This window comes from Onychostruthus taczanowskii, unplaced genomic scaffold (genome assembly GCF_017590055.1).
Source record: "Onychostruthus taczanowskii isolate IOZ18803 unplaced genomic scaffold, ASM1759005v1 scaffold174, whole genome shotgun sequence".
NCBI classification, from domain to species: domain Eukaryota; kingdom Metazoa; phylum Chordata; class Aves; order Passeriformes; family Passeridae; genus Onychostruthus; species Onychostruthus taczanowskii.
Window position 1 is genome coordinate 456,890 of NW_024498951.1, and position 14,720 is coordinate 471,609.

The 14,720-nt window shown below is 38.9% G+C and overlaps 1 protein-coding gene across 1 annotated transcript in view; it reads right to left on the reverse strand.

Moving 5' to 3' along the window:
* The window catches only part of SVEP1 (sushi, von Willebrand factor type A, EGF and pentraxin domain containing 1), a 118,410-nt gene that overhangs the window by 75,885 nt on the left and 27,805 nt on the right, over positions 1–14,720 (reverse strand). The window contains exons 4-5 of the mRNA XM_041400177.1: positions 3,477–3,635; positions 3,052–3,231 (exon numbers count right to left, since the gene is read on the reverse strand). Of these exons, the coding sequence (XP_041256111.1) occupies positions 3,052–3,231; positions 3,477–3,635 (339 nt within the window). The remainder of the gene's footprint in view (positions 1–3,051; positions 3,232–3,476; positions 3,636–14,720) is intronic.

The window sequence follows — 14,720 nt, forward strand, 5'->3', positions numbered from 1 at the left end:
CCAACTTGACAACCTCTCCTTTTTCCATTAATTGCTTATTCTGCACACTAATGGACACCACTAGACACCTCAAACTAATTAACGGGCATGTGGGCTGAATGCTGCTTCAAATGCAAGCCAGCTCTGTAATTACCACTAACTACACAGCTTCTGAAACCGATGAACAGCACATGTTAAATAATGTCTTTTTTAAAAAAAAACATCTATGGTGGCACTGAAGTGGAAAAAAAGTAGCAAAATCTATGTATATGGGATAAGAAAGAAAAACAGAAAAAATACAGATGTACCCAATAGCTCTTTATATTTCTACTGTCTCACATTTACTCTCTGAAGGTATTACTACTCTTGTGCTTGCATATACACAGGCATTCTTTAGGAAGTGTATTTAAAAACCGTCTTGAAATGCTCATTTTGTGAGGCACTCTGAGCTTCAGAGCAGCTTTATAATACGCTGTATGTTAACTCTAGTAGGGGGAGTAAGAAGAACATACTTACAGCTGAATCTTGAATGTGCTATCCACACACAAAGAAAGTAGGCTTGGTCTTTAAAGGTTTCTATAGAAGTAGAAATACCCAATCTGCAGTAAAAAGAAGCAAATTCTACCAAACTCTACTACTTAGGAAGCGTGAATAAATTAAGAGCGGTGAGGAGGCTCTTGTCAATGTTAATGTGCCTACAGACAAGGCAGAACCTTCACTACCTGCTGTCTAGCCATTTCTTCTGGAAGGACTACACAGCTCTAGTGCTCCTGCCTCCTCAAGTATTTCAAAGTTCATGCTTACTCAGTGTCTCAGCACAGCTCTGGCAGAAACCTGTACCTCAGCCCATGTTACCTTGGTCATGGTTCCAAGCATTAAACGCCAGCCCATGCTCTTATCAGTAACATATTTTTCACGATCAAGAAATATTTCCAAAAAGTCAGTGAAAACAGCAACAACAATAACGGTATATTCTGCTTGCTCTGGGGTTTCTGCTAATAATTTTTCTCTGGATTAAATATGGGGTTTGTGGTTTTTTTCTTTTTTTTTTTTTGTTTTTTTTTTTTTTTTTTTTTCTTTTTTTTTTTTTGTTTTTTTTTTTTTTTTTTTTTGCTTGTTTGTTTGTTTGTTTGGTTTTTTTTGTTTTTTTTTCCTGGGTCACTGTTAATTGCATGACATATGACTGCATTAATCACTTTCTAATAGCACAGCAGATTTTAGCTAGCAAAATAACTGAGGAGTATTTAATGTCAAAATCCAAAGCAGTGGAAAGGGATTTTCCTTCCCTCTCCTCTTCCTAATTTATGTGATAATATACTCTTGGGATTAACAAGACAGCTATAAACCAAGCCTTTGATCTTGCTCCCTTTCATAGTCTGAGTGAATCAAGACTAGCAGATCCAGCACATATAACAGTGGGATTTAAATTTTTTTTTTCTAATTGGAAGTCTTCAGGATGATGGACAACAGCACAAACAAAGTGAAGCCAAAATATATCCTTCCAATCCTTCAAAGGATATTAGCTCAATATCAAGACAGTATCTCAATGCAGACTTTTCCCTCATCTTCCAAATTCCCTGTTAAAGAAAGATCACACTGCAAATAGGTGAATTCCTTTAAATGCTCCAGCAAGATTTCAAGTACTAGCATCTTCCACTTCTCCATGAAAGAGAAGAAAAAGGATCCCTTCTTTGTGGCTGACTGCAGCTTTTCCCAGATTTTTGCACAAAGGGCGCCTGTGCGACAGAAGCTTTAACAGAGAGTGCTCTTTCCCAGTGTCCCAGTCTTCCTGAACCAGCATGCAGTTTTGACTGCTGGGAAGTCCACAGCTCCAAGTCCTGCTACTCAAGGTAGCCTCATAATACTGGCCAGCAATTTATTTTCTATTGAAACTTTCTCCTCTTGTCACTGGAAGCTACAAAGGAAACCTAAGATTTCTGGGATTATTTGAAGAAAGTTCCTATAAACCTAAGCTGAAGTAAACTGCTATATAAAGAACGTCCTCAGAGACTGATCTCTAGCTCAGATTCCTCCTTTCAGAACCGTAAGTTGCTGTTTCTTTCACGGCTGTAGCATTTGCTGTAATGTCATGAAGTGTTAATTCCGCCAAAGATCAGTCTTACCTTTTTCCCCGAACACAAGGCCAGGATAAGAGTTACACAATGAGATGATGGCTTTTTATGTACTAGCTTCCAGTGCAGCACTAATGTCAAGGGCATTCAAGTCAAATTCAACATTCTGAACTACATCTTGTGGCTGTTGAGGAGATAAAGGCTTCTACCTGGTTTATTTTTTTTTCCTTCTCTCCTTGGAAGACATACCAGGCAGATATACAGGCAGGCGATTGCAGTTTTCATTCTAAGTGATCAAAAACCCAAACTCAGGCAGTTTTGTTGTAGCAAAACAAAGCTCTCTTCCTATCAGAAAATCCAGAAATAATTCTTTTCAGGATGCTCATTCTTGTGTTTCCTCTGCTTCACACCCTACTTCTGGCTGACATTCTTTTATAGTGAAATTCTAGGGTATTATAAGCCATTCCATATTGAAATTCCACTCAAAAGTCTTCTGAAGACCCTACTCAAGTCCCAGGCTTTCCTATTTTTGGTAAGAAGAAATTGAAAGAAAGCAAAATTGAATTTTTTAATGGCTAATGTCTCCCAACACCAACACCCCTCTCTGCTGAGAATGTGGCTGATGATCTAAACCAGCCAGGTGGATAGGTCTTGTTACATATTTAAATACTCGGTAGGTTCACTGGATTTATACAGGATAGATGCAAAAATTCATCGAAATTAGGTAAACAGAGGTGCAGAGAGGTTTAAAGAAGGAGTCTGTATATTCACTTTCAAAAGACCGTCCATGTGGTCAATCTTGCTCTGCTTTTTCCTGTTTTAGAAGTCCTCTTTCCATTTTTTAAATGAAGGAAACTGAACGATTGGGGTGGCAGCCAACCTTTGGAACTTTCTTTCAGACAGGGCTAACAGGATCAGATCTGCACAACCGACCATATAATGAATGAAGAAAACCACTGGTAAGAATGAACAACAGAAAAAATGCTTTTCAAACACATACCTCTGCAAGTAGCCTCTGATCCAGACCACTGCCCATTTGGTTGACAAAGTCGGATGCTGCTTCCAATGAGATCAAATCCTGTCTTGCATCGGATTCCACACGCAGCATTAAAGTAATTGTTGCAGACATTCTGGACAAAGTGACCATTTTCAGGGGGCTTCAGTTCAGGGCAGTGAACAACTATATAGTTAAACAGCCACAACAAAGTGGTTACTAGCTGGAGTGCAATAGGCCACTGAAGGAAAACAATCTGTTAGAATTTCTAGCTCAGCTTGTACCTTGGCATTTTTGCTGGTTTGAAATGACAGAGAAAATCTTGCATGCAATTTGACATGTCCCTCAGAATACAAAACCACATAAAAAAATTGTCCCAGCACTGCATTGTGCATTCTAGGGGTATTCTGTTTGTGGATGGAAACGCTTACCTTCACAGGTTTGTCCTACAGCACGATATCCCTCCTGGCATGTGCAATCCTCAAGGGAGGTACTTCCCGGTGCAGAAGTATGATTCTCATCAGGACATGAGATGCAAGTGCTGATTCCACCAGGCGAACCCTCAGGCTTGTACGTTCCTGGTGGACAAGCTTTCAGCAAAAGAAAACAGAAAGGAATTCAGGACATTCACCTTTGACCTAGCATATTTTTTCAGGTGTGTTGCTTTACTCTTTCTACCTTTTCATTTATATATTCAGTGTCACTTAGGGCAGGAGCATTCACCACTTAAAGTACTGCAGACTTCTTAACAGGTTTGAACTAATGCCTACCAGACTCAGAGGAGTTATCTCTAGTGACTGTCTGGGGACTGACATTAAGTCCATGATTAATCATCTTGAAAAGAAACCCAGTCCCAGAAGACACACCAGATTTTCACTGACAAAACCTGTGCAGACCTTATGAAGACATTCTTGATTCAGAAGTGTAAAAAATTAGTACAGATTTAATCCTTGCCATTCAAAACTATGAGATGTTTAATGCATACAGATTCATAGCTAAAAGCATACAAGCCAGCAAAACGCCCTGCCTTTGATTTACACGTTATGGTCATATGGTATATGTGATTTATAAACTAGATGTGCTAAAATGTGAGAGGCACAAACAATGAAGGAATTAATCAAAGCAACTACTGCCTGAAGCCTTTGCATTTATTTATATTGCATTTCTTATTTTTAATTCTGTGCACCAACACACACAAGCTTTAAAAACATTTAGATGATGTTTTCTAAGGCAGGGAAAATGCAGAGGAAAAGGCACCACTCACCAGAGAACTTCAGATAGGCTTTATAGCTCTGAGCCTCTGCCTTGAATCCTAGTCTTCAGGAAATCACTGTAATTATTTGTATTTCTTTCACAAGATGTGTGAATTAGGGGAGTGACTAATCAACAGGACAACACAGCAGCTGCTGCTAAAGTGAAATTTTGATTGACCAGATTACCACGTGAAACAAAATGCAAAGACACTTGTGCTGAAAAATGTAACTGCTAATGAAAAGTTCAGGAAATATTCTGAGAAGGTTATGAAATAGAAACACTGAAACCCTGTCAAAAAATGAGAGTTACTTAACTAACTTTATTGTCAAATTGGAGAGTTACTCCATTAACTTAGTTGTCAAATCACCCATTTGCTCCTTCAGACTGCAGGCTCTCATTCTTCTCTCAGCCAACTGGTACATTTGATGTAGCTCTGAATGGTATGAAGAACTGTACAACCACAAATACGCTCAAGTGACTCCCTCCTTACACAGTTAGGTGTGCCTTGTTTGTGGAACTGGTCTCTCCTATGGAGCTGTATTTCCTGGAGTTCAGATATTCAACCTCCTCTTTGGTAGTTATAACCAATTTGGTCTATTCTGAGACTTGGATGCACAGATAACCTGCCTCTTGTCTTACTAATGAAAACCTACTGCTTTCTATGCAACTGGAAAAAAAAACCAAAAAACCAAAAAACCAAAAAACCAAGGCAAAAGAATATCCATTCTCCTTTTTCCTCACCTGTCATGACAGAATTGGCTTTCCTAAGCCAAGTTTTGTGGAATATAGCCCCCAAAAAAATCAGCCAATATGAACAGGTGGCACTTTCCAGAAGGAGGATGATTTTTTGGATAGCTTCCAGAGAAAATACTTTTGTTTGTTTTTCAAAAGACTTTGCGTGTTTTTTTGAAGAAAGCAACTGAGTGGCTTCCAGTTAAGAGGCAATTTTGGGTGTTGAAATTGGATTCATGAATTTGTATTTTAAACACACTTTTAAAGAGACTGCCAATGCCTGTTCAGTAACAGATATAAATACAAAACAATGCAATTCAGGAAGGAAATAGGGCAGAAAAATCCAACCAGATTTAGAGATGGGATTTTTAAATTTTTGTTTTAGGATTTTCAGAAAAGTACTGGGAAAAAAGTTCCTTTCATACAATTCACCTGTTTTTCCCATCCAAGACAATATTTTTGGACTTCTGCTTCTATCCTTTGCTCTGTGCAGAAATTCCCGTCTTGGACATCACATGTCTCCAAAATATTCTCTCCTGCTTTAGATGATCAGAGTATCAGAGGCATTGCTCTGAAATCCCAGAAATATTTCCATCTGGCACTTTGTGAAGGTCTCTGTGCAACCTTTTAAAAACCGTATCCAGCACAAAGTGATGAAGTGCATCCAAGAGGACACAGGAAAGAGTGAAAATTAAGCATCACAGGGGACCTGCTCTGTGACAGAGATACCCTCCATATGCCAGTTGAAGTAAATTAGCCTCTTCTTTTCCATGTATGGCATATAAAATGACATCTAAACTAGGTGATTCATTCCAAAAAATCCTCCCCATAAACCAACAAACCCTCAACCTAATTTCTCTCTTCCTTTCAACCTCACCTAAAATAAAAAAAAAAGAAAACAGCAACAATTTTCTCTTTCTGTTTTGAGAACTACGGAAAAGAAGTAATCGCCCATTCTATGATGTGAGCATTTTTAACAATAAACCCAGTAATTTGCTTAGAGCTTTGAATCAGTCTGGCTTTGAAGAAAATGATTAATTCTGAAATCACACTTACAATTTGCTCTTTCCAGTCAACCAGCAGGAGGTAAATAACACTGTTAAGATAGTTATTAATGTCTCTACTGAGAAAAACATGTTTTCCCCAAATGTCCTCGTTCTTTTTCTACGCTTCAAATGCTTATCACTACCTTTACAGAAAGTTGAACTATATCCTAACTTGGCATCTTATGTGGAATTTTTTTCAAGTCTGAATCCCTGCTCATTGATCCCACATATGCCCCAGACATATTCAAACTATGAAACTCCACACAAGTTTCATTCAGAATCTTTTCCAGAAAGCACTGGCTTACAGAGATATTTCCAAGTGTGTGAGATCACACAGCCTATCCTGAGATGTCAAAGAGATGATTTAAGAATAGAGCATAAGCACACTGTGCATTTTCATGATTTCCATAACAGTCACAGAGGTTAGCCTGGCCACAGCTCATGTTGAAACCATCCAAAATCAGCTGTGGATGAGCAGAGCCCTGGCCATCTGCTCTAGACTGTCCACATTTGACCCAGCTAGACTGCAGACCCATCCTAGCCAGCACTACAGCATGGCCCAAGTCTACACTCAGGGATGGATTCGAAGCTAAGCCAGAGCTTAAGGGACAAACACATCTGAAGAACACATGTGGCTCAATCCATAACTGATCATACAGTCAGGAATCTTCTAGGATCAAGCAGCGTCAAATTTCATTCTAGTCACCTGTATGCATTCAGCAACTCTGTACCAGCAAAAAACTGCCTACAGGGAAAGATCATATTCTTTGGTCCTAATCTGTAAAAACAATTAAATTTTTTTTTCAAGGTTTCGTTTCCCTTTCCAGCAATGTCAGGGTGTAAAAAGCCTCAAAACAGTGTGTGAATAAACCCAGTGTAAATAAGCACCAATTTAGCACTGTCAAGAATCACAAAAAGAGGCAAGAATTTAAAAATGGGAAAACAATTTTAACAGTATCAGCCTTTAAAGAGAGAGGAAACTCATATGCACATTGCAAACATGATTTCCACAACAAAAGATGTGAATTTCTATATATGTGAACCATGTTGCTCTCTTCCCAGAAGCGAGGGGAGGAGCAAGGAAATGCTTTTCTGTTCAATGTAATTCTCCTCTTGAGATCAGAATACTGAACTACACCACAGAATTACCTCTTTGTTGGAGGATATGGAAACAGGGATTAGTGTGCAAACTCAAATGAGCACAAGGCCCAAATTCCCCAAGCACAAAAAGATGGCTCATATTGAAGTTGTCATCAACAACCTGCTTTCATAAAATGGTAGATATTCACCAACAATTCACATGCATATTCTATTGCCTATATTAAGGACAGTGCAATAAATTTCTGACCAGAAATGATAATGAAGTAATACATGGTTACTTCAACATGACTTGTGCCTTCCCCTCCTCACATATGTTCTCCTAGGGTATATAACTGACCAAAAAATTGTAAGAAAATCGAGCATGTCTCTTCTGGTTTTGAAAATTACTGGGCTTGATGACATGTTGGGCCACTAACAGAATACACCTTCTTATTTATACTTAAGTTGCACATAGAAAAGAAATATGACAGGGCTTTGCTAGAAACAAAGACCCACAGGCAGACATAAAAACATTTTAGTCAACTAACCCTACCGACCGCGCACCTATATGTCAAGATGTTGTTTGAAGATGAACAGTGAACATGGATTGTTAGAAAAGGCTGCTAAAAAATTAAAGGGCAGACTTCTAAATTCAGTAGGAATTTCATTCTACCATCCTACAATTATGAAGTAACTGACATTTTAATCTTTATACAAGAATTTAATATTGTAAAAGTGACAACAAAAACAAAGGTTTATTTCAGAGATTCACCAAACAATTAATACGTATTATGCAGTTTGGCTTTTTTAAAACTGCAAATATTAAAGCCATCAGCAAAGTTAAGCCAACTAGCACTGAACACCCACAATGGCATAAAGACTCCAGTCTGGACTTAAACAGATGGAGATCATAGGACAAAGGGTTTGTCTATTCTGTGACATAAGATCACAATTCTTCCTTTAAATGTACAAGTACAAATTTTACGGATAAACACTTCTGCCGTAAAAATGTAGAACTTTCAAAATCCTGGGAGAGCAGGCAAACTCAATTTCCTCTCCCACTAGCCTAGTGCCCTAAGTCACTGAAATGGAATTATTCTCCAATTATCCCAGTGTTAAGAGAGAGGAGACTCAAGCTCCACATATTTCAAAGATTAATTTGAGGGATTTTGTATTTTTCTTCAATGCATAATTTCTTCCACTAACTACCTTTACTAAGTAATCCCTGGCATGAACCATTTTTTCCACACTTTATGCTAATGAAGGATCTGATTAAGGATTTATCTTTTGTGGGATACGGCAGGAATCAGCTAGGCAGCAATTTCCTGTTCTCTTCTGCATCACTCTGAATTCTACTGATACCCAGCTACTCTGATGACTGTAGTCTATAATTCTCATTTTTTCCTCAAAAGCGCAAAGCCTAAATGAAATGACACATTGATGCAAATCTCCAATAGTCTTTATAACTCAGCCTCCAAACATCTTCAATGAGGAAAAAAAGCCTAGTTTGCCATTTAATCAAGTCATGTTTATGATACTGTAATTATTTTTATGACATTGATTGCATGGATAGGTCCTCAACACATCTGTCCCAGAATCACAGTACACCATGAATACCTGTTCTTGGTTTCCTGGTGCCCACTAAAAATGATGGAACCCATGGGTTACAGAATCTCCAAACACTGGATATGGAGATTTTCAGTTGTGTGGATCCTAGATCTGACATATGATTCCTTGTGCTTCTAGTAAATTTTTGGAAATTATGTGGAAGATCCACAACCAAAACCTCAAATTAAGTCACATTTATGTCCTTGGAGAACTGCAGTCTGAAGCTGTGGGTTCTCCCTTCCACTCCTTTACTTCACCTATTACTGCTATGCCTTGGCAGCAGTGGGAAAAAAAAAAAAAAAAACCAAAAAAAACAACCCAGAAGTTGTAACCTTCACGTGTGTGAAAAACTGCTCTCGTAGATGTATTTGCAAATAGTCATGTATTAGATTTGCCACTATGAATAGATCTAACTATAACACTTATTTATTTTACTAAATGTGAATTAAAACTTTAATAATTAAGGATAGATGGATAAGTTACAGTACAGCATCAGGCTACATCTTTCTACTTTCATATCTGCATCTCTCAACATGACAAAGCACTGCATGATCAGATTTGTCTAAGGGCCAAGCACATCCTTGCTTAGAAGCAGCACTAGTAACAAGGGGCTATTACAAATTTCTTTTGACAATAGCCTTTATCGCTCTTTACAAGGACAAGCTCTTTACAAGGACAAGCCATGGTGTAATGTAGGAAATGGAAATCCCATTCCACACCAAGCAGTCAAAGACTTCTTGGGATGTCCTGCAGTACCAGCATACAGTGTTGCCCAAACTGCCTCTCACCTCCAAAACCCCTTCTGCTGATGCTGCACGCCTAAAGTGGGAGTGACTGCTGCAATGGAAGAATGTGAATAACACATGGGAGGCCACAGCTGCATGGAACATCCCAGACCTCTGCCATCCCCGTGTGTTTCACAGTGACATCTCTTGGCTTTTGCTGCAATCATCTTATGAGTTCTCAGCCTGGGCCAGTAGGATTACAGACCATTGTGGCCTCTGAAGTATATTTTACTGCACCAGCACATGAAGATCTTTAAGCTTGCTTCTCTAAGACTTTCCACACGATGGGTCTCTATTGTAGAGATTACTTCCAAAAATTACTGCTTTTGTTGACAACTTTATTATCAAGGAAGATGTTTTTTCTTAAGATCTCCTGTATGGTAGGTTTGTCAGGTTGCCCACATTGTGATTATGAAATGCCTTTAGAAAGATAAGGAAAAACAAACCTAAACTTTTGGCAGATGCAGTAATCCACCTTTCTGCAGTTTGCAACATGTATGATGCTACAAAAACCCCTCAAACAAAACAACAAACAAACAAACAACAACAAACAAACAAACAAACTAACTAACTAATGCAGAAGCATGCTAGGATTACAAAAAATAGGCAAGGAAATGGCTTTAGTTAAACATTTGACATGTATGACTTGTACAATGACTGCAAAGGAAAACCCTGAGCTTGCCTTTATGTGTAGGGATCAGGGAAGGATTTCTAAGACTTAGCATGCTCTTCAGCTCTTTAATATCTCCTATTATCCCCAGCATGTGCTCTGCATTAATTTGAGACAGCATTGAACCTGCTCATCCATCTGCACTTTGTCAGTATTTTTTAAGCATCCTTCTCAAAGCAACATGATTAGCAATTTAACAAGCTAGATGTCTCTGTTCTTATTTGATGTATTTTCCTCCATCTCCTTAGTAGTTCTACAAATTTCCTCTCAGAGAAAGGCAGCAGGCTGAAACCATTCAGAAGTTTAGCTGTCTCTACATGATACATAGGGGATGGTTCATTCAAGCCTTACAGTTGAGGTTACAAACAGCAAAATTGAAATATTCCACTGCCAAGTAGTCTGCAGAGTTTGCTACGACACTTTGAGATGATTTAGCTCTAGATTTTTAAGCACTTCAAACAGTCACAACAAACCTTCAGAAGAAATAACTTTTTCTTGATAAAAATGAGAACCATGGATGCCCTCCCATGGGGCAGAAGATGTTGCCTGGAAGGAGATCCAGTCCTTGGGTGAGCATCTCATCCTGCTACTGCAAGCCTCCACAATGTGGAGAACAATCTGCCTGCTTGAAGAATATAAGCCCAGGAAGCATCACAGCTTGTAAATGTTAGGATGCCAATGAGAACCTTCTCCACAGGGAGGTCTGGCTGTGCTGAGCATCCCTGGGTAGGTTTGGGGCCAGCACATTCAACATAGGATTACTGTAAAGCAATGACTCTCAGTGCCAAATACTCTCCTTGGTCATAGCAGCAGTATTGAGAATATATAGAAAATCCATCTATGCCCACTTTTAAAACATTTTTTAAGAAGCGGGCCAACTATTACATGTCACAAGCAAGGTGAGAGTGCCTCAAATAAATTCATACTGGAACCACTCTTGCATTGCAAGGACACAGAGCAGTGAAATGTATTTTATGTATTTTACAATCATAAAAATAAAGACTACTGATAGAGATTATTATGTATACTTTTACAGAAGATTACTTCTCTTTTTGTTTCAAAGCATGTGGCTTACTTAAGAATAAGAAAAAAATTCCTGATTCCATGCACTGTAACTTTAAAAGAAGTCTACTTATGCTTCATTCAAACTATAAAATCACAAGATAGATCCTGACAACTTGTGCAATATCTCTACACAGAAGTGACATTCGGGTATTGAAATGAAGCTCCTTGGGTTTAAGTCTCAGTGCATTTTAGACAGTTGCAGGTTTGCCGTTTGCATGGACATTAAATCCAGCCTTGGTGGTACATTGGAGGAGGTGCCCAAACATATACATGCTTATCAGCGACAGATATCACTTCATAATAGCACTTCTGATTTTTAGAACTTGAGTACTGATTGATGTCCTCCTGTCCCCATGTATTTCTAGAATTATCATGCTAAAAGTGTAAAACCAATTCCAAAAGTACAAAAAATTCTTTCTGGAAAATTAACTCCATTAATATTGTTAAGTTTGCTAAGCAAATAAAGATTATTTATTAATTTCTTCACATGCAAGTGAAAGGTTTTTTTGCCTAAAACTTCATAGAGAGTGAGATCCTTATACAAAGGGGGAAAATGCAATAAATTCTGAAAATGCTTTGCTCAGAGCAGCACTGCTATACAGTAGGCTTCTCTGGACATGGTCTTTATCATAATCACAGACACACATTCCTCAGCAAACCTTGATCACTGCTGATGTGATAGCACATGCTACTCTAGATACTACTGTTCTAAGTGCTCTGGATAGCATCCTGCTATTTAAATGTATAAACACTTGTAAAAGGAGCTTCGCCATCCTGTACTAGCTGCACTTGCTTGCTGTTTTAGCATCATTGCTGTGAAGTTGCACATTCATTTTTAGAACAGCAAATTCAAAACACCACAAAAAACAGACCGACTGATGTAAAGAAAATTCCATTAAAGAGAATCTAAACATTTTGTTTCATTTGTGCTATACATAGATGAGCAAATACCTGCTTGAGAGATCTAGTATCTCTCTTGTCTGAAGGCACTGGCAGCCCAGGGCTCTCTAGGCCTGATCTAACCATTTTACCATGCATCAAATACCTCTACTTGTCCTTTCACCCTTTCGCAAAAGGTTCTGGGTGAAGAACGAAAAGGGAAGGACAAGGAAAGGACACGTTTGCACCAACCCATCACCTGCCTTCCTGACAGGAAGGACTAATAATCAGCAACTAGGTGCCTAAAGGGCTAAAATTATCCCTAGGTCAGATCCCAAGGGATGTCTGTTACATACGGAAGAGTTGAAAAGCTCCACTGGGCTGCGGCCTATGCAGCTCAGCTAACTGCTGTGTGACCTAGAGGCATACACTGGGAAACAAGAAATGGACTTCCTTTATCCACAGCTTGAAAGAGGGACAACTTGGCAAGACAGAAGTCTGAGCTGGGATGAAAAAACTCATTCTTTAACAATTAATGTGCTACACCCAGAGGAATCTGGACAGAAGTGAGAATCTCCACTGCCTGCGACCCTTGGGACTTGCTGAAATTACCACAATCCAGCCAGCACTTGCTCAGCACAGCCTGCGCTTTCTTCCAGAAGCAGGGAGCAGGAGTCTCATGTTACAGCTAACTCAACACATCACCTTCTCCTGGGATTGCTCAATTTAACAAAATAAGGGAGAAGCGTTTAGAAGCTGACAAAGCACGCATCCCAATCTTCACAACACTAACAGGTTACTGCAGTGAAGAATGTGCCTGGTGGTTCAAGATCCACTTCTACTAAGTTCACCAACTCAGCAACTTGAACTATTTTGTGTTTAAGTGATTCTTAATAGTAATCAGGAACTTAATAGTAACCAAAAATTACTCTCTGCTCAAACTCAGTGAGCAAACTGGCTTTCTCGAGAGAAGCCAGTTGTGTAGGGAATCCAGGAGTAGTCAAGAGACATTCGCAGATTTTCTCTTTCTCATTGATACAAAAATTGTGAATTTTCTCTCTGGCAAAATATTAACAGAGCCTTGTATGTTCCTGAATAATTTTGCTAGCCTTACATGAAATACTCCTTTTCTTCTGTTGCCTCCAACGCCCACTCCCAACAGCTTCTGGTGTATATGATCCTGGAGTTAAAAAAAACCCCAAACCAAAAAAAACCAGATATCTATTTCTGCCTCCTTTCTCTGCAGATCAGAGTATCTCCAGTGCTCAATCACAGATGGGGAATGCAGCAAGTAAAAGTTATTATAAACAGGAAAGAGAAGCTATTTCTGCCAGACCCTCAATAAAATGTCATTACTGCATTAGGTGCCAAACTTGGCCTCATTTCCACATCCCTTATTTTTATCATTAAATATACTTTTCAACAACAGTGATTATACTCCTATTAAGTAACATTTCTGAGCACTGAAGATATAGCACATGACTGTGCAAATGGAGAACATATGTCACTATTTCCATGTTTATTTACTTAGCAGCCCAGGGTAGGAAACAGAGTTTTTGGTTAACTTAAGACTGCTGGAGGACATGCAATGGCTCAGGCCAGTAATCAGGCCATAAAAAGTGGTGGTTTTGCCAATTATTTTTTTACATATTGTGAAACTAGCCCAACTATCCCTGCATAGAGTTCAGTAAGCTGTTGTAATCTTGATGTTATAGTTCCTATTAATTCCTGGCATCATTACTGATACTCCTGATTACCATGAAAAATGCCATAAATCCCACTCCCCATTCCTCAAGCAAAACTCTTATGGAAACTGACAGGATTCCCTGAATTCTTTTAATATTTTCCAAATATGTATATCAAAATAAAGTCTTGTTTACGGAAAGCCAGAGGACTGAGATAACAACTAAGTCAGTATGCTTACTGCTGCTTGCTCAAGAAACATTTGGAAAACTGACTGCTTCTCACTTCATTTTCCCCAATTGTCCTTATCCCCCCCCCGCCCCCATTCCTCTGCATGATACAAAAGATGTACTTAAGAAGAACAGATCTGACCCAGTATCTACTGCAGGAAGAGTGTCACTTCAGATCTGAGTCGAATAAAGGATTTTAAATACTAAGTACTGTGGCTGCTAACAAAGTGAACATTACTGCTGCAAATTAAAAGGGATGAAAGACAAAAAAGATTATGTTGCAGTACCTTAACCAAATACACAGCCTCAGGCCTCAGTCTAACGCAGCTTCCTTCTCTGAAGAACTGCCATTTAAAACATTTCTGAATCATGCTTTTCATCCCCCACTAGACAGCCACTCTTCAATGACCTAATTTTCTGCAATGCAGGAATCCTCCTGTAAAGAAGTAATCCCAGGGCAGTGAGTCCTACATTTCTAAGGCCACTATTTTGCTGTCAGTATTGACAAAAAGTGCTATAAGTAGCACCTGTAAGATCTAAGGACTTTACTGAAGGGCAGTTGATTAAACTAGAACGAAACACTCTGTGGCAGCTGCCAGAAAGGGAGAAGGGAAACACTCAGAGTGACTCAGGAACCATCGGG